This window comes from Giraffa tippelskirchi, chromosome 12, assembly GCF_054371585.1.
Source record: "Giraffa tippelskirchi isolate mGirTip1 chromosome 12, T2T-mGirTip1v1.2.pri, whole genome shotgun sequence".
Taxonomy (NCBI): Eukaryota; Metazoa; Chordata; class Mammalia; order Artiodactyla; family Giraffidae; genus Giraffa; species Giraffa tippelskirchi.
This window is the reverse complement of record NC_137286.1, coordinates 141295316-141323039: the sequence shown is the minus strand read 5'-3', so window position 1 is coordinate 141323039 and position 27724 is coordinate 141295316. Positions and strand designations below refer to the sequence as shown.

General features: G+C 39.5%; 1 protein-coding gene across 2 annotated transcripts in view; it reads right to left on the bottom strand.

The window, feature by feature from the left end:
- Positions 1 to 27724, bottom strand: part of ITGBL1 (integrin subunit beta like 1) — a 214816-nt gene that overhangs the window by 104238 nt on the left and 82854 nt on the right. The window contains exons 3-6 of one of the 2 annotated variants that reach the window (XM_081552093.1): positions 21981 to 22127; positions 15535 to 15657; positions 10437 to 10577; positions 7714 to 7854 (exon numbers count right to left, since the gene is read on the bottom strand). In XM_081552093.1, coding sequence (XP_081408219.1) covers positions 7714 to 7854; positions 10437 to 10577; positions 15535 to 15657; positions 21981 to 22127 — 552 coding nt within the window. The remainder of the gene's footprint in view (positions 1 to 7713; positions 7855 to 10436; positions 10578 to 15534; positions 15658 to 21980; positions 22128 to 27724) is intronic. The other variant, XM_081552094.1, reaches the window with a different exon arrangement.

Below are 27724 nucleotides of genomic sequence, written 5' to 3'. Positions count from 1 at the left end.
AGAAAATAAACCAGGTTATCAATCATATAAGTAGGTTCAAATCCTCACCCTGCTCCCTACAGAATACGGCTGGTCAAATGAGAGCCTCTTTGACATTTAGGTTCTTCATTTTAAAACCGCATTATCTATCTACATTTATCAAGAAGTATATAATGTATCTTAAAATGCTACATAAAAATGAACTATTGTTATTTTTATTCATTTGAGCCCACACATCTAACCAAGTAGGGACAGAAAGGAATGAATAATTTAGCTGAGTTTTTCTAACTCTTCATAACCGTTCTGAAACTCACTATTACAAATGCAAAGTAAAGTAGATTTCAATAATTCCTCCAAAAATGCATGAAGGATTTTAAAGGAAGTGGAATCATACTTTCCTTAAGTAAATCAAGTATGTTGCTAATGGATGAAAAATCCATGCTATTTTGCATTTTGCATTCAGTTCAGTTCAGTCGCTCAGTCGTGTCTGGCTCTTTGCAACCCCACGGACTGCAGCACGCCAGGCTTTCCTGTCCATCACCAACTCCCAGAGCTTACTCAAACTCATGTCCATCGATATTAATATATATCACAGAGTATGAAAACTGGCCTTCAGTGAAGACTGGCCTGTTTTATCAGTATCTCATGAGGTCTGTGGGCAGATGTCCATCTGTCAAGTTTGAAGCACCCGTCTATCAGGAAGCTTTTCATTATAAACCAGCTTCTTCATGGAATAAATCATAAAATCATATGTCAAAGTAGGATGAGCTATTAGGGACCACAGAACCCAAATCTCTCATTTACACTAAATTCCATTCAAGCTTATTGAGCACCTACTATGTAACAGAATCTATGGAACAAATTGCTGTTGATACACTTTGTCTTAGAGCTCACAATTTTAAAGGGAAAATTTTTGATTGCTAATAGATACATACAACATATGACTATGATCATTTAGACCTTCAAGCACAAGAATTTTTATTATAAAAATTTAACTTACTAACACTTATATCTCCGAGGTTACTGGGTTCCCTAACTTCTTGCCATTTATCCTAGCTTACAAAGTTCCTCCCCATCTTCCCTGTCCTCATATAATTTTTAGAGCAAAGTTTGCAAACAGAGCTGTATTGTAAATGCACAGTTAAAAATATCTTTTAAAACAAAATCTTTAACATTTAAACTACAATCAATCCTGCTGTTCTATGACAGCCAGTGACTTTGAAATTCTGGGAGACAAGCGACATTATTTGTAGGGCACTTAAATGTGCCAGGAGGATGCTGGACAAAGTACAGAACATGCTGCCATTTGTGGAAGACGAGCTGACACTTCAACAATAAGACTGAAAAACACAGTTAGATTGAAAGGGGGGAGAAGAGCTTTCCTCTTGAAAGTTTAAAATACCTGTGGAAGTCAGAACAAAGTATCCAGTAGGTGAGGAGGCCGGGGAATTCCTAAGTATTCAGGAGAAGGCCACCTACTGCTGCAGGTGCTTGGGATTCACAGGCAGTGCGAGTCCTGATCCCTTGGCAGGTGGGATAAAGTCAGAGTCTGTGTGGAGGAAGATGGGGACTGATGGGAGGATATTCTGAAGTTCTATAGTCAGCTTAAGAGCAGCCATTACAGGGACTTCCCTGGTAGTCCAGTGGCTAAGACTCTGCGCTCCCAATACAATGGCCCAGGTTTGATTCCTGGTCAGGGAACTAGATCCCACATGTTGCAACTAAAGATTCTACAGCATGCCCCTGTGAAGATCTTATGCATCGCAAATAAGACCCAGTGAATTCAAATAAATGATAAATTAATAAATCAATCAATTAATTATAAGTAATTTAAAAATAAGTAACCATTTTTTAAAAAAGAATAGCCATTACTTTCTGTCTGAGGTTCATTCACGTGTCAACATTAAAAAAAAACATTGCAGTGGCATAAAACAATTTCGTGAAGATGGTCAGACACTATTAATAGAGACTCTTGAGATTAAAATCTGGTCTAGTTAGTATCTTAATAAGTCAGATTAATTGTGGATGCTTCAACAAATGTTTAAAAATGTACAGATGCACTAGACCTAGAAGAAATCTCTGCAAGCCTCTCCGCTTGTTGCCCTCATATTCACTCTCTTTTCTTTTTGTTCTATTTTCCTCATTTAGTCTCTACTCTCTGTGCTTTTCCCCCTGATGTTATGCGGCTTCACTTTTCTGTCCCTTTGCTATTTCTGAGCACTTCTACAAGTTTCTACGGGAAACGTGGCCAATAAGGTCTTCACCTCTATTTTCTGTGCATTTAATGCAGCATCACGGACCTTCTCAAGGATTACTACTCTGAGTTTACATGTCACCTCTAGGCATCACCAACTCCAAACAAAAATGGGAAGAAGATATAAAATGTGCCCTCACTTTCACCATATATGTGATGATCCTTAAGCTTCTGTACCTTGGCCTCAGCCTTGGACCCCAGCCTCATCTAAGCAAAAGGTGCTCTCAGAAACAGCTGCGGTCGATTGTGTACACACTGGAAAGAACTGATGGGATACTGTCATTGCTGTGATTAGCCTGGGCTGAAAGGTCTGGCCTTTAAATAGGAAAGGATCAAAGTGGGAGAACACCGCCTAGTTCAGGATGGCCCCCGTGCCTCCTCAAATCATCCACACTGTGCCTTCTACACTTTGCCACCAGAAGCTAACATCCATTGAACAAGTTCAAGCTGGGGAAAGAAGGGTTATGAAAAAAATGAATGACTAGGGTAAAACCTCCACAGTGAAAGTAATTCTGGAGAGTCAGTGAGTATATGGCCACCAGTTTAAATGATGAATTAGTGGCATACAGAATGTTTTTGAAGGTTTCATTTTGGGGGGGAAAGTAGGAATACCTAAATCAAATACCCCAATGAAGATCACAGAAGAAGCAAATGTAAAAGTAATAGAGGAAAGGCTTAAATGGAACTCTAGTCCAGCATAGTGAAAAACAGTATTGACAGTGGTATTGCTAATCTAAATGTTGGACAGAGATTAACTTGACAAGTGAAAACATAAACAAAACTAGGCTTTCACAGTAGTAAAAATTATATTTTTTATTCTTCAATAACTTACAGTCACATGCAGCCAAAAATAAGATATGGATTCCATTCTAAATGAAACTGTACCTTTTTATACTAAAATTCTTTATGGTATTTCATCAGTCAGTTTAGAAAATTAGTTAGAAATGCAAGGTATCAATGCCAGATTCTGAAGCAGGTATTTACCTTTTCAGAAAAGACAGGAAATCAAAACTTGAAATTGCGATTTCTCTTCTGAGGTTACTAGTTTCCTAATTTTATAGCGATAAAATGAAGATGATGAAAATGCTTGTTTTTGATTCATAAGTTTAGCAATGGTAAGATCTATTTATCATGAAAATCCTTTAGACTGTCATAACACACTATATCAGGGTCTTTCGTAAACAAATAGATAAAAAGGCAAAAGGGAGGAAGTTAGGAGATCCTTGTCCTCCATCTACATGAGTCACGGGTTCACCTTTCTGGGCTTCATCTCACTTTATCTTTAAAATGAGAGAACTAGAAGAAGTGAATTTTACCACCCTGATTTGAAACATCATGTTTCAATGCTAGTGTGTCAAATCTAGGTGTGTATGTATGCACATATATTTGGCCTTCAGGAGTTCATTTCATTGATTCTAAGAAAAATTCCTTTAAACTCTGTAGACAAGGGAAATCAACAAAATAGAGATGAAAGATATAGAATGTTATTGTCTCATCGCAGATATTAAATACATGGAACGTACATTAGAGAACTGCTTTCAAAGACCTATGAACACTCCTTAGACACACACACACATTCATGACACGGGAAGAACGACAGTGTCTAGTGTTGGCATGTAAATAGGACCACAGCCAGAACTGCATCACAAGGGTGGGGAGTTGGCAGCAAGAGACATCAAAGAGCATCATGGCAACGCTGAGCTTTAGGGGCTTCCCTAATGGCTCAGTGGTGAAGAATCCACCTGCCAATGCAGGTTCGATCCCTGGTCCAGGAAGACCCATAAGCTCTGGAGCAACTAAGCCCAAGTAACACAACTACTGAACCTGTGCTCCAGAGCCTGGGAACCGCAACTGCTGAGCCCTCGTGCTGCAATTACTGAAGCCCATGCATCCTAGAGACCAGAAGCTGCAATTACTGAGGCCATTGGCCACAGCTACTGAAGTCTGTGCGCCCTACAGCCTGTGCTCCGTAATAAGAGAAGACATCGCGATGACAAGCCCATGCACCGCAAAGGGAGAGTAGTCCCCGCTCAGCCCGCTCAGCCACAAAGACCCAGCACAGCCAAAAATATTCTTTTTTAAAAAAAAAAAAACTTACTTAGAAAAACAAAACACTGATCTTTAAAGGCTCTCAAGAAATTATAGAAGAGGTTGCTGACACCAAAACTTTCTTTTTTGTGTGTGTGATCATTGCACTCTTTTGTGTTAAGCTATCTAACCTCAAAAATATCAATCCAGGATATATGTAGTTCCATCCATTCCAGAATGCTCTTCTTCCACAGAGGCTATTTCTCTCCTTGAAAATGATCAAAAAATGTTCATGAATTGGAATCTGATATTTACAAGTTGCTTTTCACAAAGAAATATGAAGACCACAGAGAGAAAAAGTTAATGAATCTGATCTAACTAGCACTTCTCATTTTTTTTAAAAATCCACTTGATATATTATTTTTCTCTTTCAAGACAATGTAAACTGAAGATATGTAACCATTTTCTTCCATTTCTTCCCTTAACTCTTTGGTAATCCACAAAGACAAATTTCCTCCCATAATACGGTTCTACCAACTGAGTCTACTTTTCAAACTAAGGGAACTCTAGGCCAGGACTAACCTTATATTTTCATCATTTTGCTAGGCAGGAGCAAGCTGAAAAAGTGGAAAGTCACACTGCAGCATATTTTTTCCTATTTGGGAATTTGGCAAAATGGATCAGACTGGTAAGCAGTCATCAGGAAGAAAGGAGTTATTTCAGAATCAGAAAGTCAGTTCAGGGGAGCAGTTCATAGACCTGGAATAACAGAGCAGCTGATATCATTCAGGATGGCCGGTCATGCCTTTGTCATTTCAGTCACACTCATGATTTGTCTACAGGACCCTCTTTGAGGCATGCATATGCATGTGTATCTTTGTGGGTATATGAGTCATATTTGTATATGGATGAATTCATGTATCAGTGAATAGGAGTGAAAGAAGTGACAAATACACTTTAGAAGTGAAAGTAGAAATAAATACAACTTATTTATTTGGAAGCAGGGATCATATTTTAAAATTTGTATCACATCTCCTATACCCATGATGGATCAGGCACAAAATATTTACATTTAAGTGCATTATTGAATAGATGAATGGAAAGAGTGGGAATGAATAAATAAAATGAGAAGGTCAATTAAATGAGCCAACTATAATCCAATGGGAGATTTCTCTTGGACTTAAATAAGCTCAACACTCTCAGGGTGGCTGGATTAGGAGCTAAAAATAAAGCTTCATTTTATCTGAGTCTTATTACACTCCAGCCTGGCATAAGTCACTAGAGAATATCCACATCCTTGGGGTACTTCTATCTCGTATCACTAAGGTACTACTTCACTCAATAGTCAATTGCATGGCTCCCTTCTCATGGCGCAATTCTGGGCAATTAGGAAAATTGTGAAGACTAGTAATTTACTAAGCATTGTATAAAGGATTCTAAAGATTTAGTAAGAATGAAGAAATACTCCAGAAATTGATGCCCACCACAGATCAAAACAGTGTTCAGAGAAGCTTAGTTTTATAAGAATTTTGAGCATCCAAAGGACAGCTCTTTCTTACCGAAATAAAGTAAAATTGAAGCATCTTCTGTTCATCATTTGGAGATTAAATGACATGAGCACTTCAGCTAAAGTTGTTTTCAGGTGACACTTAAGGGCGGTGTGAACTTTGTCAAGTCGCTAATTTCTTTGAACGTTCCCTCTTACACGTAGATAATAATCTATCCCTGTCTGAGTTAGTGTGAACATAAAATGGAATGAGGTGTGTGAATGAACTTGACAGGTGTCTCTCAGCGCAGGATCTGTTAATGAGTTTCTTCTTGCTTAAATTTCTCATGTTAGATGCTGGAGGCAGACTGTGGAGAACTGGCCACATTCAGTTCACTTCAACAAAGGAATAATAAAATCACAATCACAGCCTGATGTTTTATTGTTCAAATCACAGCCTACGACCCCTTCACCTCTGTGAGTCCATTCAGGAAATTCTCCCAAGCCCAAGGGATCATTAGAACAGGGCGATTCTTCTGCAGGGGGAAGCTACAGCAGCCAGCTCCCCTTGGTCAGACCAGAGAAGTCTTTGCAGTTGCTTCATCATAATTAAATAGGGCAGCTCTTTTATCTGCCTTTGCTGGCAAACTTTCTGGAGACCGAGTTCCCTATCTATTTCCTTATACCAACCAAGCAATCAAGCATGAAGATGTGTCTATACCTCCTGGATTGTCCCATGTAATAAAATCTATTACTCCATTTTTGCTGAGTGACATTTTCTAAGACAAATCTGACTGCTTATTGTTTTCCTTTGCACTATTAGAAATTCTGGCAGGGTGTATTTTTTTTTCCTTTTCATTTAGATTGTGTGTGCTTAGTCACTCAGTCATGTCCAACTCTTTGCAACCCCATAGACTATAGCCCACAAGGCTCCTCTGTCCATGGGGATTCTCCAGGCAAGAATACTGAAGTGGGTTGCCATGCCCTTCTTCAGGGGATCTTCCCAACCCAGGTATCAAACCCAGGTCTCCTGCATTTCAGGCGGATTCTTTATAGACTGAGCCACCAGGGAAGCCCAAGAATACTGGAGTGGGTAGCCTATCCCTTCTCCAGGGGAATCTTCCCAATCCAAGAATGGAATCGGGGTCTCCTGCATTGCAGGCAGATTCTTTACCAGCTGAACTACCGAGGAAGCCCCTTTCATTTAGATTACAGGCTCCATAATGTCAAGGATTTTGTTTGTCTCCTTCATTGCTGGAACCATTGGCCTAGATGCAGCACAGATTCTGGCAAGCAGTAGATGGTCCATAATAGAATTTTTGAATCCACTAATTGATATTCAATTGTAGACCTAATGCAGAACAACTTTTAGTATATAAATTATACCAAAGAAGCAGTGCAATGAACTACCTACGAGAACCATATTGTCTTTAGTTTTGTACTGTGTTAATAACAGTTGCCTTAACGGTACCTCTCCTGTTCACGGTCAGGTCTGCTAGCTTTGTGTTCTCACTGCTGAGTATTTGATACGTGGAGGTAATAGTTCTTTTTGGTGAAAGACTAGACTACTTTTCAGAGAGTGGGTGCATTTTCATCTCAAATCTTTGCCCAATGTGTGAATTCTCTAAAGGTTTTCCAGGTTGATATTAGGAGTCCTATGGGTCTCAGATTCTTCAGAAGGCACATTCAGTTCTTTCACAGTTACTAAGAGAAGCAGAATAAATCTTGCAAATAGGGAAATGAACATTTTCTTATTTGAAAATAGGAATTAGGGACTTCCCTGCTGGTCCACTGGCGAAGACTTCGAGCTCCCAATGCAGGGGGCCCGGGTTTGATCCCTCATCAGGGGACTAGATCCTACATGCCACAAATAAGACCCAACACCGTCAAATAAGAGAAATAAATAAATATTTTTTAAAAAGAATAATCATAAAAAAATAAAAACAGGGGTTAGGACAGCACTTACCGGAACAGAAGTCATCAGAATATCTGTCATAGACAGCTCGGCAGTCCCTCTCGTCACACTCACAGGTGTCCCCATGAATATCCCCCCAGTCTCCAGTGGGGTCCACATCGTGGCAAGAACATTCACCACACACACAGATCCCTAGAGGGGAAGAATAATTTCGTATGGGTCGAGTGAAGAAGAATCATGAAAGAAAGCACCTTACACATTGCTCTTTCTTCTGTTGTTCACTTTATATTTGGAAAATATACATATTCAGGAAATACATTCTATAGAGGAAAACACCATCTAGGGTGGACAGTCGAGATCCTTCATAAACAAAAGTTATTATCCATGCCGACACTTCTGTGGGATTGCAAGATGTTTCAGGAGCACCGTGCTGGTAGGATTCAAAGATAACACCAACACAATTAACATAAAACATCATCCTTGCTCTCAAGAGGTTTACAATTTATTCCACCAAAACAAAACAAAGAAAAGCTAATAAAAAAAAAACCTAGCACATAAAGCACTAACATTTTGTAAACTAGGACATAAATACTCTAAGAGTTGGGGGAGGGGAAGCCAATATGCGCAGAAATAATTAAGGTAGATGGTCTGGATAAGAAGAGAGAAGGGGAAATGTTTTAGGAGGTATGGAGGTAGAACAATTCAAAGGAGGTCAAGAAAGCAAGAATGAGCAGAGGAAGGTGGGGATGGACATGGGATCCTAAGTAGACCTGACCCACTGGAGCAGAAGGAGCATATCCACGAAGACTAAGAAGCAGGTATGGCTAGATCAGATGAGCTCAGGTTATAGAGGACACTGGTATAGGCAGAGAGATAGAACTCTGGCTTTTTGGAGATTTGTATAGAGAAGTGTTAAGTTGTAAATCATATAACTTTGTGTGAACTATTAATAATCATCTTTAGGCCAATGATCTTTAGATCATTTGTGAAAGGAACAAAGTTAAATTCCTTTCTTACCTCTTACATCAAAGTCAATTCCAGCTAGACTAAAGATTTAAGGATATAAAACCATAAAATATAAAATAAAATTCATTTTTATTCAAAATCTTCATCACAAATTATTTAAAGAAAAAATAAAAGAATTAATGACATAAAAATCTAAAATTCTGGCTGGGGGCAAGACACCAAATTGAACTAAAAGATAAAAACAGCTGAAACAAGTAGTCATATGCATTTAAAAGACAAAGCTACGTTCCACAAACATAAGCAATTCTTATGAATGAATTATCTAAGGACAAATTTGCCTACAGAAAAATAGACAAAGGACACTACTTGGAAGTTTTGTAGAGAGAAATAATGATGATAGATAAATGTAAAAATGCTTACCACTCAACCTATAATGATTAAGGTTAAGAGAACTTTAAACAACAATGAGTTAGAATTATTTCAGATGTCAGATAGAAATAAAAAAGATTGTTTTAGGATCAAGAGTTGGTGCAGGGACAGAGTATAAAATGTACAACTTTCTGGATGGCAATTTCACAATATAGACTCTTTAGATGTATGTTACTTATAACATAACAGTTCACTTCAATTAACGTATGTAACAGAAAGGAAAAGAACTGAAAAGTACATGTTCAGGAACATTAAATATGGTGGTATCATGTCATTGAAAAACCACTAGTGATCTAAATGTCCATCAATAGGGCATTCATGAAGCAATGGTTCCTGCATACCTTATATAGTAAATGAAAATATAAGTGAGTTAGTATGATAAATAATCAGACCTACTCTGCATAAATTAAACAGAGGACTTTTCTGTATAATTTTTGTCCCAAATTCATGCCTTTTGCTTTCCTTCCTCTATGTACAGAAAGTGGGCATATTTTACTTTTCTGTGTCAACTTTTAAAAAGATAAAACTGGTGGTGTGTTCAGACTTTCCATGTAAGTATCACCTATTAAAATGTATCATTCATTTATAGAAATGCAACAAAATAATTTCCCAGCTTTCTAGATTTAAACTTTTTTTATAGAAGGAGAATGACCACTTACTGATAACTTCAAGTAGTCAGAAAAGTCCAACATGGCTATTTATCTACCAGGACAGCTGACAAAGGGAAAAAGAACACGTATTTTCAAGAATTTTCTTCCAAGTGTTTAATACTAGTTGATTTGATATCAACACTTAGTTAACTCACTTTAAATTACATTATAGCCATAGTAATATATTTTTTAAATTCCTGCCTAAGGTCAATCTCAATTTCACATGGCTATATTTTATTCACTATCACAGTTTTATTATTGTGTATCAAAGTTAAATGACTCCATATCAATTCGGTATTGTAGCCAAGCCTTTGATTGACTCAATTAAGACAAGACAAGTTTTTTCTGGAATGCTCTCTGAATAATTAGATGTTCATGCTGTAGTTGGTTCTGTTAGTCAAGAGATATTTAACAGAAGTATCTACAAGAATCGCCTTTTTGCTGTACCATGTCATTTCTGGAGGGCTGACAAAGAAATTACAGTCCCTGAGTTAACTATTTGTTCAGTGAAGCTGAAAGTATGACAGCAACTTTCTTATCTTTCTGCCTTCTGCCTGGTAAAAAAATAGGAAAGGGAAGCTTGTTGGTATAGGAAATGTTGATTTACATCAAAGTCAAACCCTATAAAAGATGACTTCCACATGGAAGGAAATACACAGAAAAGGTGGGGTAATAATTAAGAGCTTTGTTTTTTCCCCAATTATGTAGTAATGAGTATGAAAGACACACCTCTGTTACTGCAGACTTTGCCATCTGGAGATGTACATCTTCGCTTGCTCTCCCAGGGGGTGATGTCGCACTGGAATTCGCATTTATCTCCATGCCAACCAGCCTGGCAGTAACAGTTTCCACAGTAACACTTTCCGTGGCCTTTACCCAAAATGAATTTTATACAGTGAGGAAAAAAAGCAACTTTCAAAAGCAGAATTAACTTTCTACCTCTTGGTGATCACTTCTGCCTTCAGAAATAATCAACCTGCTCCACAGTTCTTGCTTAAAATAATCAAATTATGCAGTTTGCCACCAAAACATTATAGGTGTGCCCATATCTACATCATCACACACACAAAGCAAGTCAAAGTGTCCTCTAATTTGTCCTAGCAAGATGGCTGATGAAAATGACAGAATGTTCAAGAAACTGCATGAAAGACAGAAGAAGTCTACCAGGCCTCCAATCACAAATGTGTACATCAAACTCAAATGTATATAAGCATTCACTCTGAGAGCATTTCTTGAGTTATTTGAAACCAACCATGAGAAATCAATGGTGCATACTTCTTTGGATGCACAGTATTAATGACTGAGTCATTTCTTTACCCAGAGGAAACGTTTCATCCTTTCATACAACAGCATCCAACAAGCTATTGTGTTTTACCACGTGGCAGAGGGTTTCAGCTAAATCAACTTTTAGCTGAAAAAACTTTTAAACTATTAAATAAAATAGCTATTAAATTAAACTAGCTATTAAATTAATAGCTATTTATTTAAGCTATTAAATGAAAGAGCATGGACCCTTGGTATTAAAGTCAAATCCCTTCCTATCTGTCAAGAGGATCCAAGGGCTAGGTAAGGGCAGCCCATCATTTTGTGTCCAGCTGCCCCCACACCATTGCAGCTCCCACCCCTCCATAAACTGTTACTCTGCTTGTTCGTACTGATGTCCATGCAATCTGTAATGAACTGTCACCTTATCACCTTCTGTGCCCATGTCCAGCAACCCTACAAATTCCCAAAAGATGACAAGTCTTTTTCGCCCCAAATCTCCTTTTATATCCTCTTTTTTTCTGTAGTTATGTCAACAACCATGAATGTGTGTTCTTGCACCTATGATGAGAAACAGCACCATTTTGGTTTCTAGTCTATTCTTTCTGCTTTACAGGAATTTATGCTTTATCAGTCTATGGCTAAAGTCTTTGCTCTTGCCTCTCTCTTCTCCATCAGCCATTATCCCAGAGAGTCCACGGGAAACTAATAGTGAGGCTATTTTTCTTTCTAAACACTATGGCATTTCTGGCCAACAGCAGGAGTGTCAGTAGGGCCTGGTACATGCACATATGAAGGGAAAAATACAACAAAATATGCTGGTCTCAAGCTATTTTTGCCTCTCAGATGAGACTTCCTTCATGCAGATATATATCAGAAAGACTGAAGGAGTCAGAGATGAAGTGAAAATGCTAGAGTGAAATATAGAGAAAGAGATAAGGACATAATGTATAATGTCATGTTTTCTGTCTAAATGAGCTGCAACTGGAGTATCTACAGAAAACCTCTTCTTAAGCTGGAGATGGGGCTTCCCTGGCGGCTCAGATGGTAAAGAAGCCGGCTGCAATGCAGGAGACCTGGGTTCGATTCCTGGGTCAAGAAGATCCCCCAGAGAAGGGAATGGCAACCCACTCCAGTATTCTTGCCTGGAGAATCCCATAGACAGAGGAGCCTGGTAGGCTACAGTCCATGAGGTCGCAAAGAGTCGGACATGATTAAGCGACTACGCACACAAGCTAATAGACAATGATCATTTCTACAGCAAATTTTAATTTTTTCACTTAATCTGACATAAAGACCATCAAATGATTTCATCAATAGTAAAATATAAAAGCTATACATTTTATTCATGGACTTAAAACTATCTCTACATGTATGCACACAAAAATATCACATGCCAGTGTTACATCACAAGCCTCAGGAACCTGAGGGTTACACTGAAAGAAAACAAGACAACTATTTACTAAAAGCTTTTCCTAGGAGTCAGTTGTTTTTTTTTTAAGACTTGATTAACTTCTTAAAGTAGAATTTCTTTTAAGTAGATTATACTTAGAGTAGTATAATCTCAGAAATCTTCAAAATTTATTTCCTCTGTCATTGTAAGAAATTTATGTAACATGCAGCAGTTTGTTAATCTCATGTAAGGCTTACCATGAGATTAACAAATGATCATAAATCTTCATTCCTCACACCCAAATTCTTTGTATGTTTATAAAATTCAGTACTGATCAGGTTATACTAAAAAAAATCACTGAGATAGAGATGAACAGGATTATTAGAATAAATCATGTAAAGCTATACCATACGCAGATATGGAAAATTAAGCAGATATCTTCATAATTCAAGTGAAAATACTGTAATAAGACATAGCTGGATAACTGAGATAAAATATAAGCCTTAGGACAATACACAGTCCAGACAATATCATTCTTTGCTTTGTGCAAACTGATGGAGAAAGAAAATCTCTTTTTGAATTGCTTCCCTATTGGGCTGTAGAATCACCTCTCAACAGACTGTTTTCATGTGAATGACACATGGAAAAATCTAGAATCCTATTCAGTGTCATCGCCAGAGGATTTTACAGGAGTGTTGGTTGTCTGTGGTCAGAGAGTTTGCACCATGAAATTGCTTTAGCCTCAAACCAACAGAAATAATGTGTGGAAAGGTTGAGCGTTAAACATTTCCTGTTCTTTCCAGGTCAACGTTTATATATTTACACACGCAAATAGACTTTGCTTTGGCGGTGTGCATCAGAAAACACTGGCTCCACACATGTTCCCTTCCTCTGTTTTGATCTGTGATAACTGCAAATGAAATATCAGGAAGACAAACACATCACATGTGTGGGTAGCTTTATCTAATTTCTAATCATTTTGGAACAAGCCCTTTAGCAGAACTGTCTGAGCAGCATCGAGCTTAGGTCATTGGGTAGAAAAAATGAAGGTTCTTCTCTTTGTTTGTTTTATCCTGGTTGGTGGTACAGCAAGGACACCAGAGAGAGAGAAATGAGCTGACCTAAAATAAGAGCATCTGGATGACCACAGGAATTGAAGCCTCAATTTGTTTTGTAAACAAAGGGGCAGCTTAGTGACACTTCATGGCCTTCTGGTTCCTCCCCACCCCACTGGCTCCTGATCCTTTCAGGGAAAATACTCCTCTGAAATCACTCATTTGGGATGCAGGATAGGATTCCGTGGACAGAGTCTCTTCAGATTTCAGTGAAAGAATTAATTACTTATGGATAGAGAGATTAGGCCAGAGGTAAGCAGGTTAAAATGTTTCATAACAACAGAGAAGAGTGCTCCCAAACTGAAGTGATTCTCCCTGCTGTTTACTTTGCTCCCCTGTGCCGGTCATGATCGAAACTCAGAGCACAGAGTTGCAGAGAGGGAAGCAGAAGAGAAGGGAATATTCATATAGTACCAGTGGTAAGAGGGGCTTTCCTCATGGAGCTGCAAACTCCAGGGCAGTGTTCTGCGGGGAGCAATCAATAGCACAGTCTTTGGCATCAGACAGTACGTGTGTGTATGCATAGTCGCTCAGTCATGTCCAACTCTTTGCAACCCTTTGGGCTGTAGCCTTCCAGGCTCCTCTGTCCATGGGATTTTTCAGGCAAGAATACTGGAGTGGGTTGCCATTTTCTGCTCTAGGGGATTTTCCTGACCCAGGGGTCAAACCTGCGTCTCCTGCATTGAGGCAGGTTCTTTACCTACTGAGCCATCAGGGACGCCCAGCATCAGACAGACAGGAGTCTAAATTCCATTTAACCCTGGCAAGTCATTTCGGATCCTGGTAAATTACCTAATGAATAAGAAGTACTCATTGCTGCTCTTGAAATTAGCAAGCCTGCAATAATTGATACAACAGAAAAATGGATTGAGTAATGGTGGTCCATAGAAACAATCATGAAAAAAGTTATCTAAGTGTGTGGGGAGGGATAGATTCTAGGCTAATAATCCAATTGGTCTTCAATGTCCTCAGTAGCACATGAGAGTATTTACAGGGTTATGATTCAAAATGGGAAAGAAAATGAAATTAAAACATGCAATGGAGAGACTGGGAGAAAAGAGGCAGAGTAAAAGCTGAGCAAAGAAGACGGAGTCCAACTAGGGCTACTTCAGAACCATGCAACTGGCCTGTTGCCATAATGATTTGGCTCTTCTCTGGGAACAATCTGATTCTGCATTTAAAAAGTAGTCGAAAACAACAAAAAATTCTGTAAAGCAATTATCCTTCAATTAAAAAATTAATTAATTAATAAAAAAATTAAAGAGAAAAACTCAAAAAAATACTAGTCTGCTCTAAATATCATATGCTATCACCCATATGTGGAATCTAAAAAAATGATACAAATGAATTTATTTACAAAACAGAAATAGATACACAGACATTGGAAACACACACGGTTACCAAAGGGGATACCAGGGATAAATTTGGAGTTTAGGATTAACAGATACACACTACTCTATATAAAATAAACAACAAGGACCTACTGCATAAGACAGGAAACTATATTCAATATCTTATAACAACCAATAATGGAAAAGAATCTGAAAAATAATATATATACGCACAAACATGTTATCTGAATCACTATGCTGTACATGTGAAACTAACACAAAACTATAAATAATACTTCAATAAAATGGTTACAAAATCAAAATTATAAGCAATTTTTCATTGGAAAAGACCCTGATGCCTGAAAAGATTCAAGGCAGGAGGAGAAGGGGATGACAGAGGATGAGATGGTTGGATGGCACTGACTCAAGGGACATGAGTTTGAGTAAACTCCTGGAGATGGTGAAGGACAGGGAAGCCTGGCGGGCTGCAGTCCATGGGGTCGCAAAGAGTCGGACACGACTGAGCAACTGAACAACAACAAAGGTCTGTTAATCTGCTCTGAATGCCTTCGTCTAAATTTCCTTATATGAAGTATTTTTCAAATAAACATAGGTTCAGCTTAAATGAGTAAACTCAGTGCATAAACTCATAGAGATAAAAGTTCAATGAAACAGGTGACAAAATCAAGTACTTACATTATTTTTTGCAAAGTTAATATACATACCTCCACATATTTCTTCTGTTTCATCATCTATGCATTCTCTGTCATCACACTCACAAAATTTACCATAAACAAGTCCATTTCCATCTGAGTTATCACATTTACACCTGCCACAGTGACATGTACCTAAATCATTAAAACAAAGCAAAAATTACTTGTTAAATGCACATAAATTATAATTAATGAATTTTAACCTCTCTTTCGTGAATAAAGACAATTTATTTATCCAATCAATTTTATATTCCAATTAGGCTTTACTGTGGGTATGATGAGATGGATAATGACCTTCTTTTTTGAGATTATTGTAGCCCATTAGTTACATTTTATAGCACACAGCTATTATGATTGACCTCTAATAGTTTCATGAATGTAAATCTGAACTCCCCAAGAGCAGAGTTACATTATAAATGTCCATCCAATCAATGCATGAATGAATATCTTTTGATTACTCCTGGGTCTGAGTGAACTAAAGCAGAAAATGCTAAGCTTTGTGAGAAAAGTAACCTTGCTTATCTTCCTCACCAGTTATTTATTCAATGCTTTGTGCAATATTTGAGCTTATAATTTATATAATAAATATTTGTGGAATTCATTATCAAATTTAAATAAATGAAAAACTCAAATGTTCCTAAAAACTTGATATCTGCAGTGTTAAAGCGATATCCATGTCCTTATGACAAAGGGCCCAGAGTGGGTTTTCCTTATGCATGGAGTCCTAGAACCTCACCAGAACCTCAGGGCAGCTCAGGGTGAAACAGAGGCACCAGAGCCACCTGCTATACCACTCTCCAAATACCCAGTCAAGTTTATAGGGATTTGACCGCAACCCCTGAGAGTGAGTTCACTGTCAATAAAACAGCATTCAAAGGATACTAAGAAGTAGAATGTCCATTTGAGTAGCTTCCTTTTTAATGTTCATTTTTTAATCTTTAACTGATCAGCACATCAGTCACCACAGAGTAACTGAGACTCTGTCATTCGCTAGATATCATCCTAGACTCTGGAAATGCAACAGGAGATCGATTCAACCATAACTTCCTCTTAAAGTTTTATATGAGTAAAAACCAAAGTGATAAAATAAATGGAGAGGTGCAAAGTGTTGCAGAAACACACAGTAAGGGGATTTATCTGAGACCTGGTGGTCAAAGGGTCCCTGGGGAATGGCTCTTAAACTAAAAGCTAAGTAAAAATAACAGCTAAGAGAAGTGAGATGGTGAAGAAGACCACTTCCAGCAAGAGATAACAGCAAAAGCTCTGCAGTAAAAGAGGAAATAAGAGAGGAAAAAAGACAGCTGGTGTATAGTGAAAGATAAAGGGGAGGGTGTCATGAAATGAAAAAAAGGCAACTAAAGGTGAAGTTTATGGAAATCTAAGAGGCTGAGCACTGAAGAATCGATGCTTTCGAATTGTGATGCTGGAGAAGTCTCTTGAGAGTCCTTTGGACGGCAATGAGATCAAATCAGTCAATCCTAAAGGAAATCAACCCTGAATATTCATTGGAAGGACTGATACTGAAGCTCAAATACTTTGGCCACCTGATAGGAAGAGCAAACTCATTGGAAAAGACCCTGATGCTGGGAAAGATTGAAAGCAAAAGGAGAAGGGGGTGGCAGAGGATGAGATGGTTAGATAGTATAACCAACTCAATGGACATGAATTTGAGCAAACTCCAGGAGATAGTGAAGGACAGAGGAGCCTAGAGTGCTGCTGTCCATGGGGTTGCAAGGAGTGAGACATGATTTAGCAACTGAAGAACAAAAAAGAGGTCACATTAAAGATTCCAACTTTCATCCAAGAATGAGAAGCCATTGAAGTATTTCCACAAGGGAGTCGTGTGGTCAGGCATGCATTTCGACCAGGTTATTCTGGTTGTCACATGGAGAATGCATTGAAATGAGGCCAAGTGGATTTGAAGGAATGTTGGTTCATTAGTCTGCAGGAAAGAAGATAGAGGCTGACCCAGGTTATGGCCATGAGTTTAGAAAAAAGGAAACACACATGGGGATATTTTCAGGAAAAAGAAAAGATGACTCAGTGACTGGTTTTGAGTGGTAAAGGATGAAAGTAAAAGTGAAGTCTCTCTGTCGTGTCTGACTCTTTGAGACCCCATGGACTGTAGCCTACCAGGCTGCTCCGTCCATAGGATTCTCCAAGCAAGAATACTGGAGTGGGTTGCCATTTCCTTCTCCAGGGGATCTTCCCAAACCAGGGATAGAACCCAAGTCTCCTGCATTGCAGGCAGATGCTTTACCCTCTGAGCCACCAGGGAGGCCAGAGGTAAAGGAAGGGAAGGAACTAAAGATATTGAAATTTGAATTGCGGATGGTGATTGCAGCCATGAAACTAAAAGACACTTACTCCTTGGAAGGAAAGTTATGACCAACCTAGACAGCATATTAGAAAGCAGAGACATTACTTTGTCAACAAAGGTCCATCTGGTCAAGGCTATGGTTTTTCCAGTAGTCATGTATGGATGTGAGAGTTGGACTATAAAGAAAGCTGAGTGCTGAAGAATTGATGCTTTTGAACTGTGGTGTTGGAGAAGACTCTTGGGAGTCCCTTGGACTGCAAGGAGATCCAACCAGTCCATCCTAAAGGAAATCAGTCCTGGATGTTCATTGGAAGGACTGCTGTTGAAGCTGAAACTCCAATACTTTGGCCACCTGATGCAGAGAATTGACTCAACTGCAAAAGACCCTGATGCTGGGAAAGATTGAGGGTCGGAGGAGAAGGGGACGACAGAGGATGAGATGGTTCGATGGCATCATCGACTCAATGGACGTGGGTTTGGGTGGACTCCAGGAGTTAGTGATGGACAGGGAGGCCTAGTGTGCTGTGGTTCATGGGGTCACAAAGATTCGGACACGACTGAGTGACTGAGCTGAACTGAACTGTGACAAATGCTATAAAGATAGCATGAACCTCAGGCTGGCTCTATGAAGGAGGAAAGGCACAGTGAAGGAGTAAGTTTTGAGTTGGCACTTGGTATACAGATAGAATTTCAAGAAGAGGAGATGGAGAAAAGCCTAGTGATGCTGAAGAAAGAGTCTGAGCTAAGGAATAAGGATGAAGAATTAAAGAACAGTGAAAACTCTGACTTAACTTTGGAGAAAAGTGTCTGCTGCAGGCAGAAATTATGGGATCCTGAACATTGGTCAAGGATTTTAGAATTCAACCATTGGAATACCAGGAGCACTTCACGGTTAGGGAGAGAGGTGTACCATCGTGAGGATTATGATGCCATCATTGTTTTCAGGGAAGATGAGAAGTCATAGTCTCTGTTCTGAATTCTACAACTCCTCCCTGACGTCCCCCACAGGCTGGCTCCATGCAATTCACACATCTGAACCATCCCTGGGTGACACGAGAAGTTTACAACAGTTCAGAGCCTTCCTGTCTTACTCATCAAGTGGAATTCACAACTGAGGCTCCAAGAAACAGCATATGGAAGCCCCGGCAGACGTGCCAGACTCGTGCGCTCATGCTGTGTCATCCCATGGCTCTTTCTTGGTTGCCAATTAGCTCAGTCTATAGGATTGGTCTTCTGTCTTATGCTAGATTATTTTAGTTCTGACTTTTCATTCTGCCTAATATAGCTGGCTCTTTCTAGGATGACTCTCTGTCTTGAACACCAGCCTATATCCCTGATGCGATGGTGCAGGAGACTCGCTTTGCTCTGGCTCAGCTCTGCAGACTGTGCCTTGCCATTCTGCACCCCTCCTGAGTCAGCTTCTGGGACTCCTTTGGTCCCCAGCTCCATCTCCCTCTCCCCCTGCCCTTCGGTCTTCTTCCCCACTCCATACAGCTTCTCTTCCCTTTCTGCTCCAGGCTGCTTCCTGAAAACCACACTGTGGTATGAGGGGGGAAAGATCAGTAATAACAACTCAGTTGTTGCTGTTGTACTGTGGCTAAGTCATATCCGACTTTTAGCAACACCATCAGTTCAGTTCAGTCGCTCAGTCGTGTCCCACTCTCTGCAACCCTAATAGATTGTAGCACGCCATGGACTGTAGCACGCCAGGCTCCTCTGTCCTTCACTATTTCCTAGCATTTGCTCAAATTCAAATCCATTGAGTCAATGATGCCATCCAACCATCTCATCCTCTGCCTCCCCCTTCTTCTTTTGCCTTCAATCTTTCCCAGCATCAGGGTCTTTTCCGGCAAATTAGCTCTTCCCATCAGGTAGCCAAAGTGTTACAGCTTCAGCTTCAGCTTCAGCATCAATCCTTGCAATGAATATTCAGGGTTTATTTCCTCTAGGATTGACTTGTTTGATCTCCTTGTTGTCCAAGGGACTCAGACTAACACAACTTGTGGGCAGTTGTCCTGAACTAGGCTGGTAGAAGTAGGCATTAAAGAAAGACATGTGAGGACAAGATCCCCAAAGTAAACTTGAAAGCCTAAGAAATTGAGAGGAGAGTAAGAGTGTAAAAAAAATTGTGTTGTCTGTGGAAACTGTCTAAAGACACATTAAAAGAGGCTGAAGATTCATGCCAACCAGACGTAGCACTGCCCCTAGACTGGAACAGGGGTGGGGGCGATGCTATAAAAGGCATTGTTGGGTCAGTTGACAAAACTGGAATATGGACAGTAGGTTACAGAAAAATACTGTATCCATGTTAAAAAATAGAGGCAAAAATATCTTAGAAATGCAGTTTATATTTTATCCAACATGTTTCATCATCTACTAAAATAATTCTGTAAATTTTCTCCTTTTGGATGTGTTGAGATGATGATGTAGTGAATCACACGTTTAGATTCCATGATAGTTAAACATTTTAAACAATTAAATAGTTAAATAATTCTTAATTAAAAGAAACAGTTAAACTATTTCTTAGGTGGTTAAAATGTATTATGAAATTTTTAATAATTATTAAATGTATTATTATTAAAAAGAAAAAAAAACTGGATTTGAAAATCAATCAATCCAAAAATAGACTACAAAGAAACAAAACTGAAACTGATTTCAAAACTTATTACCGAAAGAAATTTAGAAAGCATGAAGTTGAGAGAGAGGGAGAGAGAGAGAGTGTGTGTGTGTGTGTGTGTGTGTGTGTGTGTGTGTCTGTGTGTGTGTGTGTGCCTGTGTGTGTGTTTGAAGGGTGAGTATTGTGAACCAGAAGTAAAAAGATTTTACTAAGAAGAAGGAAAAGAAGAAAGTGCTGGAGAGAAGCCAGGAGAGTGACAGTAAACACAGGAAGTGACCTGACAGTTAGGACTTCTGTCATGGTTCCCAGCTGTACCAGTCACAACTTGCCTTGGAAATAGCCCTGATTACTATTAACAAAACAGCCTACTGCACTGAATCCACACAAAGCAATTCCTCTTAGTCAAAGACTGTGGAAAGGCCCCAGCTCTGATTGCAAAAGGAGTCCACCAACCACAGGAACCCTAGGAGGGCAGGTATTCATGTGTTGTCAAACCCTGGCCTGAAGCAAACAAGCCAAGAACTCGTACCGCCAGGTCTACTTAAGAACGGGCGCCCAATCTCTGAGATCTAATGCCTGATGATCTGAGATGGAGCTGATGCAATAATAATAAAGTGCACAATAAATGTAATGCACTTGAATCATCCCTAAACCTTCCCTCCCACTGTTAGTCCTTGGAAAAAATTTTTCCATGAAACTGATCCCTGGTGACAAAAAGGTTGGGGACCACTGTGCTGAAGAACTACCCAGAGAAGTTTAAAAACCCTCTAGTTCATTTTAGACACCAAAGCAATGAAATCAGCGGATAGTGAGGACAGGAGCATTCCCAGTTTCAAGCAGGGTTGAGAATATAATCTGACTTTGAGCTTCTATGTGCTCAACTGTCAAAAGAATATTTAAGTATAGTAACATTGGCTAAACACCATTAAAATCAAAACCATATTTGTTGAGTTTTATATGATTTGGGTAATTAATTTTAACAGTTCCTCTGTACATTTCTAAGAAAATAGTTTTAAATGACATCTACAAGATAGAAAAATATTTCACTTAAATAAAACTCTTGCTGTCACTATCCTCTTCAATGGGTTTCACATCCAGGGCACCTGAAACCTCCATCAAATTTGAAAACTTTAGTTCTATTTGATGGTAACATATGAATTCAAAGTACCCTTGATCTGTAACAGAGAACAATTAATTCAGTTTATACAAATCCTTTTTAAAAGAATTAATCCAGCATTTGAAAACATGGCTCACAGTTGACATAAAATGCTGTCAGGGTTTTTTATTCCAGAAAATATCCTGCTTGAAGGAGGTATGTGGAACAGCTGGAGAGCATCAGACTTGCCAGTCTCAGCAAGATGACATTTTTCCCGATTGATTTATCTGAATTTCATTTCAAAAAAAATATACTCAAAGGCAGTCTCACTCTGAGGTTCAACATTTCTCAACGCCTACATATTTCCATTAAGAGCCCAACTTTGATGATTTCATTTGAGGATGCTCTGGGGACAGAATTCTTACCTGCATTAGAGCAGATGATGTCTTGAGAATTCTTGCACATTTGGTTACTCTTTTTCTTGGTCAGGTCACAGTTGGTTGGGTACTGGCAAGCATCACCAAACCATCCTTCATCACATTTGCATCTGCCACAGTCACACTTACCATGGCCTGAGAATTTAACAACATCCAGTTAGACTCAGATTGTTCTCCAAAGAATCTTAAGAGTGATGCTGGCTCAGGAATAAACCATAATAAATTCAAACACAAGTATATGACAGCAGCTGGGGGCGGGGGAGTGGGTAACACTATTTATACTCCATACAGTGGACTACGTGGACTTTATTTCCAAAATCAATTTTGATAAATCATTCTAAAAACATTAACTCATAGAGACATTAGGCTAGATAATTAACCAAGAATGTAAAACACACATGATCAGAAAATTTAGCACTAAAAATGTCCACCAGGCACTTGCACATTTAAGATACAAAACCCAATAAAAATCGTTTCCATTTAGCTGCATTTAATAACACATAAAACCACAAACTCTAAGTAAGGAATCTTAGGTAAAATTCTACTAAACATTGGCCTTATGTTTATTTGAATTTCATATGTAATAATATTGTATAGATATATTAAATATATATCCCTATATATTTATACTTTTTCCACTTTGGGATAAGATTAACATGAAAAATAAGTATACATTTTGTTTCTTGATGGGAAAATTTGGTTCAGGAGTCAAAAGGTAAGAAAGAGTCATAGCCATCCACCTTCACAGAACTTTTTCTCAATCTTTCATTCTCTCAAATCAACATTTTGCTGTTTTTATTTTTGCAGTTATTAATTTTATCAAGTCTTGTTTGAAGAAGCCAGCTAATGTTTTGATTGACTACATATTAGACAGAAGTGCAAAACACATACAATCCTTGGTCTTTGTCCTCAAGGGATTTACAAACTGCAAAGTCAAGGCTAATATGCAAAGAGGATTGTGTTTTGTTCAGCCAGAACTGTTTGTTGGATGTTGTATGAAGTTGAAGGATGTAGTCTACAACCTACAGAAGAGGAGAAAGATTTTCTGGACTTCTTTGACCTTTAACTGGGCCTTGAAAGGTGAGCAGAATTTGAATGGGTTGTAGGGAGAATGAAGAAGAAGGTGCTAGTCACTCAGTCTTGTCCGACTCTTTGTGACCCCATGGACTGTAGCCCACCAGGCTCCTCTGTCCATGGAATTCTTCAGGCAAGAATGCTGGTGTGGGTTGCCATTTCCTTCTCCAGGGGATCTTCCCAACCCAGGGATCGAACCCTGGTCTCCTGCACTGCAGGCAGATTCTTTACCATCTGAGCCACCAGGGAGAGAGTATTTGTATATTATTCAAGATGACAGTGCTATGTCTTAGTGCCTGAAATTCATAGGCCACAATGAAATGCAATCATTGACCTGGGGCCAACAGTCATTCGAGGAGGTGGCCAAAATCCACACGATGAGGTCCAGATGGTCAGTCAGAGTGAATGGCTCAAAGGCATGCCACATGGGCATGTTGGGCAGAGCCTGGGTCTCTGATCAGCTCTGACTTTAAAACTCCTCTGCATGTGGCCCAGTCCACGTAAAGGTTTCTATTCCTGTTGCATTTTTCGAATTAATTATTCTGTTTTACAAACAACACCTTGCCTGCACCCTAATTGCAATTCATTTTATCCAGTGCACGTTACTTTATCAAACTGATTGTATCATCTTGCATCCCTGTCTGGTCCTACACGATACTGTCAATCTCAGCCAACTTGGTATCACTGACAAGACTAAGTGATCTCTCCTGCCAACCATCCAGTCTATTTATGAAAGTATTGAGCCAAATTCTTAAAGTGGCTAAACCTCTTTTGGTGAATTAAGAATCTTGGTCACTGTAACAATTCTTTAATAATATTAGTGTATTAGGTTAAACAATGTGAAATAGCCACTTTTAAAATGAATTTACTTATTTTTAAATGGAGGATAAGTGCTTTACAATACTGTATTGCTTTCTGCTGTACAGCAACATGGATCAGTCATAGGTACACATATGTCCCCTCCCTCTAGAATCTCCCTCTCACCCCATCCCACCCCTCTAGGTTGTCACAGAGCAACAGGTTTGAGCTCCCTGTGTCACACAGCAAAGAAACAGCCACTTTTATAAGTTAAATGTCAGCTGTTTATTATGGTTCATCCCAATAACAAAAGCTCCATATCAACTGTGAAGAAAATAGGAATGATTTAGACGAGAAGGAAGTATCTAGAAAAAGAGTATATCTTTTATATTGGATGGAAGATCTTAAACTCCAAACTAAGGTGTATGTGACAGAGGTGGGTAACGGTTTGTGGGTCAAAGGTTACAGACTTTTTAAAATGGAGGAGATTTGGAAAAATAGAGGAAAAATAAGGAAAATGTACAGATGACACAAAAAGGCCCATTCATCTCACAATGACTCCATGAAGCATCAGTAACAAGCTATATTTTAGGTGCTTACACCCCAAAGTTATTAGTCTATGGAGGTGCAGTTTCAGAAACTTCTTCCATAAAAGGCTCTATAATAAAATAAGCATGGAAAGTGACATGCTATATTCTTCTCTTAGCGTGTCATGATATATACCAGTACACTGAAGTCCATCAGAGATCCTTTCAAGAAAAAGCTATTTAACTTTATTTAGAATACACAATTTTTTTGATTACGGGGCCCCTTTTCCTCACATCTTACATTAACATCTTAGGCACACACTGCCAGGTAATGTGTTTTCAGCTTTTCCTTAAGCATCTGACTGCAGATGAAGATGACAGTCAAGGTAGGACAGAGTCATCTGCTTTTATGTTTTACCTAAACTTCATGCCCAGTAGGGTCTTCTTGATTTGCTTTCCTCCATTTAGGAAAGCGAATAGGAATAGATTTTTTTTTTCTTTTCTTACTGTCAAAAATTACCAAGGAATAGCCTATACAACTTTATCTGGAGATAAATGTACAATGTTTTTAGAAAGAAAATAATCTTTAAATAACTTCCATTCTTTGAAAGTGAAAATATCACTCAGTCATGTCCAACTCTTTGCGACCCCATCGACTGTAGCCCAGTAGGCTCCTCCGTCCATGGAATTCTCCAGGCAAGAATACTGGAGTGGGTAACCATTTCCTTCTCCAGGGGATCTTCCTGACCCAGGAATCAAACCTGGGTCTCCTGTGTTGCAGGCAGATTCTTCACCGTCTGAGCCACCAGGGAAGATACTCTTTACCCAAGGTTAAAAAGAACTCTGGCCAACCTCAGGGAATGAGGCTGCTGTATTATTGAAGCAAGGTAATCTCCACTGTAGTGTCAACAACGTGGCTTTGCCGAACATCCCGCTGGCAAAACAATTTATCCACTGTGTACTAGTTTGCTGCAGCTGTCATCCAAAGTTCCATAAACTGAAAGGCTTAAAACAACAGAAATTTCCTCTCTCCTGGCTCTGAAGCCCCCAAACCTGACATCAAGGTGCCAATAGTCTGATTCCTTCTAGAGGATCTGCGAGAGACGTTCTCCCATTCTTGTCCCCCGTCTACTGGTGGCTGCCTGCAGTCCTGGTGCTCCTTGTCTGAGCAAGCTTTCCCTGCACCGCTCCTGTCTTCATGTTGTTTCTTCCCTGTGTGTCTGTGTCATCACATCTTTCTCCTTATAAGTGTACGGGTCACTGGATTTAGAGTCCATTAGATTTCTGGAGGACCTCATCTTAATTACATCTTCAAAGACTGTCTTCCCAAATGTCACATTCACAGGCCCTGCGTGGAGGGATTTCACCCCTCCTTTAGGGGGGCATAATTTAATCCTCAAGAGTTGCAAATAATAGGTCCTAATTACCCTCTTTCCTACCTAGATAGAAGATTTCAAAGCAGAGACATCACTTTGCCAATAAAGGTCCATATAATCAAAGCTATGGTTTTTGTAGCAGTCATATACAGAAGTGAGAATTGGACCATAAAGAAGGCTAAGTGCAAAAGAATTTATCTTTCAAACTGTGGTGCTGGAGAAGACTCTTGAGAGTCCCTTGGACTGCAAGGAAATCAAACCACCAATCCTCATGGAAATTAACCCTGAATATTCATTGGAAGGATTGGTGCTGAAGCTGAAGCTCCAATAATTTGGCCACCTAATGCAAAGAGCTGACTCATTGGTAAAGACTCTGATGTGGGGAAAGATTGAGGGCAGGAGGAGAAGGGGACGACAGAGGATGAGATGGTTGGATGGCGTCACTGACTCAATGGGCATGAGTCTGAATAAAATCTGGGAGATGGTGAAGGACAGGGAAGCCTGGCATGCTACAGTCCATGGGATCGCAAAGAGTCAGACACGACTTAGCCACTGAACTGAACTACATATTCACATATAAGATGTGGTCCTTTTATCCCCTCTTAGATATGAAAATAAATGGCTAGCGCTGAGAGTAGCTCCCTCCTCCCCATTTCTATGCCACCCTAGGAGGGCCTGAGAATTCCCACCGACAGCCCGGCCCAGGTCCACGTGTGCTTCCACAGCTCTGCTAGCCCCTCTCCTCCCCCATTCCTCCCACCTCCCACAGGGGGTGGTCCCTCATCAGCCCCAGTCCCAGGACATCTGCACCACCCCAGACTAGGGGGAAAGCCACAGCAAGCTCTGGAAGAGAGGTGGAGATCTTTGCGGTAGAAGGTCCTGGTTCCAGTCTCCTTGGGCTGGGGGTGCAGAGGTGGAATGGACTACTATTCGGTCATGAGAAAAAAGGCGACCCTTCCATTTAGAACAACATGAAGGGACCCGAGGGCAAATTGCAAAGTGAAATAAGTCAGATGGAGAAAGAGAAATAGTGTGTAATTTCACTTACACATGGAATCTGAAAATAATGAGCCAAGCAAACAAACAAGCAAAAAACCAAACTCATAAAAAAAGAGGTTTGTAGTTAACAGAGTGGGGATAGAGAATTGGATGAAGGTGGTCAAAAGGTAAAAAATTCCAGTTGTATGATGAATAAGTACTAGTATGTCACCTACAAGATGACGACCATAGTTAATATACATTGGGCTTCCCTGGTGGCTCAGAGAGTAAACAATCTGCCTCCGATGCAGGAGACCCAGGTTCGATCTCTGGGTTGGGAAGATCCCCTGGAGAAGGGAATGGAAACTCTCTCCAGTATTCTTGCCTAGAGAATTCCATGGGCAGAGGAGCCTGGTGGGCTACAGTTCATGAGGTCGCAAAGAGTTGGGCATGACTGAGTGACTAAGTGTGCACGTGCGTGCACACACACACACACACACACACACACACACACACACAGAGTGAAGCAGCGGTCTCCAACCTTTTTGGCACTGGGTACCAATTTTGTGGAAGGCAGTTTTTCCACCGACGAGGGCAGGGAATGTCAGGATAATTCAAGCTCATTACATTTATTGTGTACTTTATTTCTATTATTATTACATCAAGTCATCGTTAGATTATCAAGCATTAAATTCTGGAGGTTGGCAACCCTGCTGTACAGTATATTCGAAAGTTAAGGAAGTCAATCCTAAGAGTCCTCGTGACAAAGAGAAAAAAACATTCTCTTCTATCTTTGTATTTCTATGAGATTACAGATGTTAACCAAAGTTATTGTGGCTATTATTTATATGTAAATTATTATGCTGCACACCTTAAGCTTACCCAATGCCATGTCAATTGTATCTTAATAAAGTTGGAAATAAATCCTGATTATTAATTACTACCCCATCATTACTACCGAAAATAATTTTTCATCTAT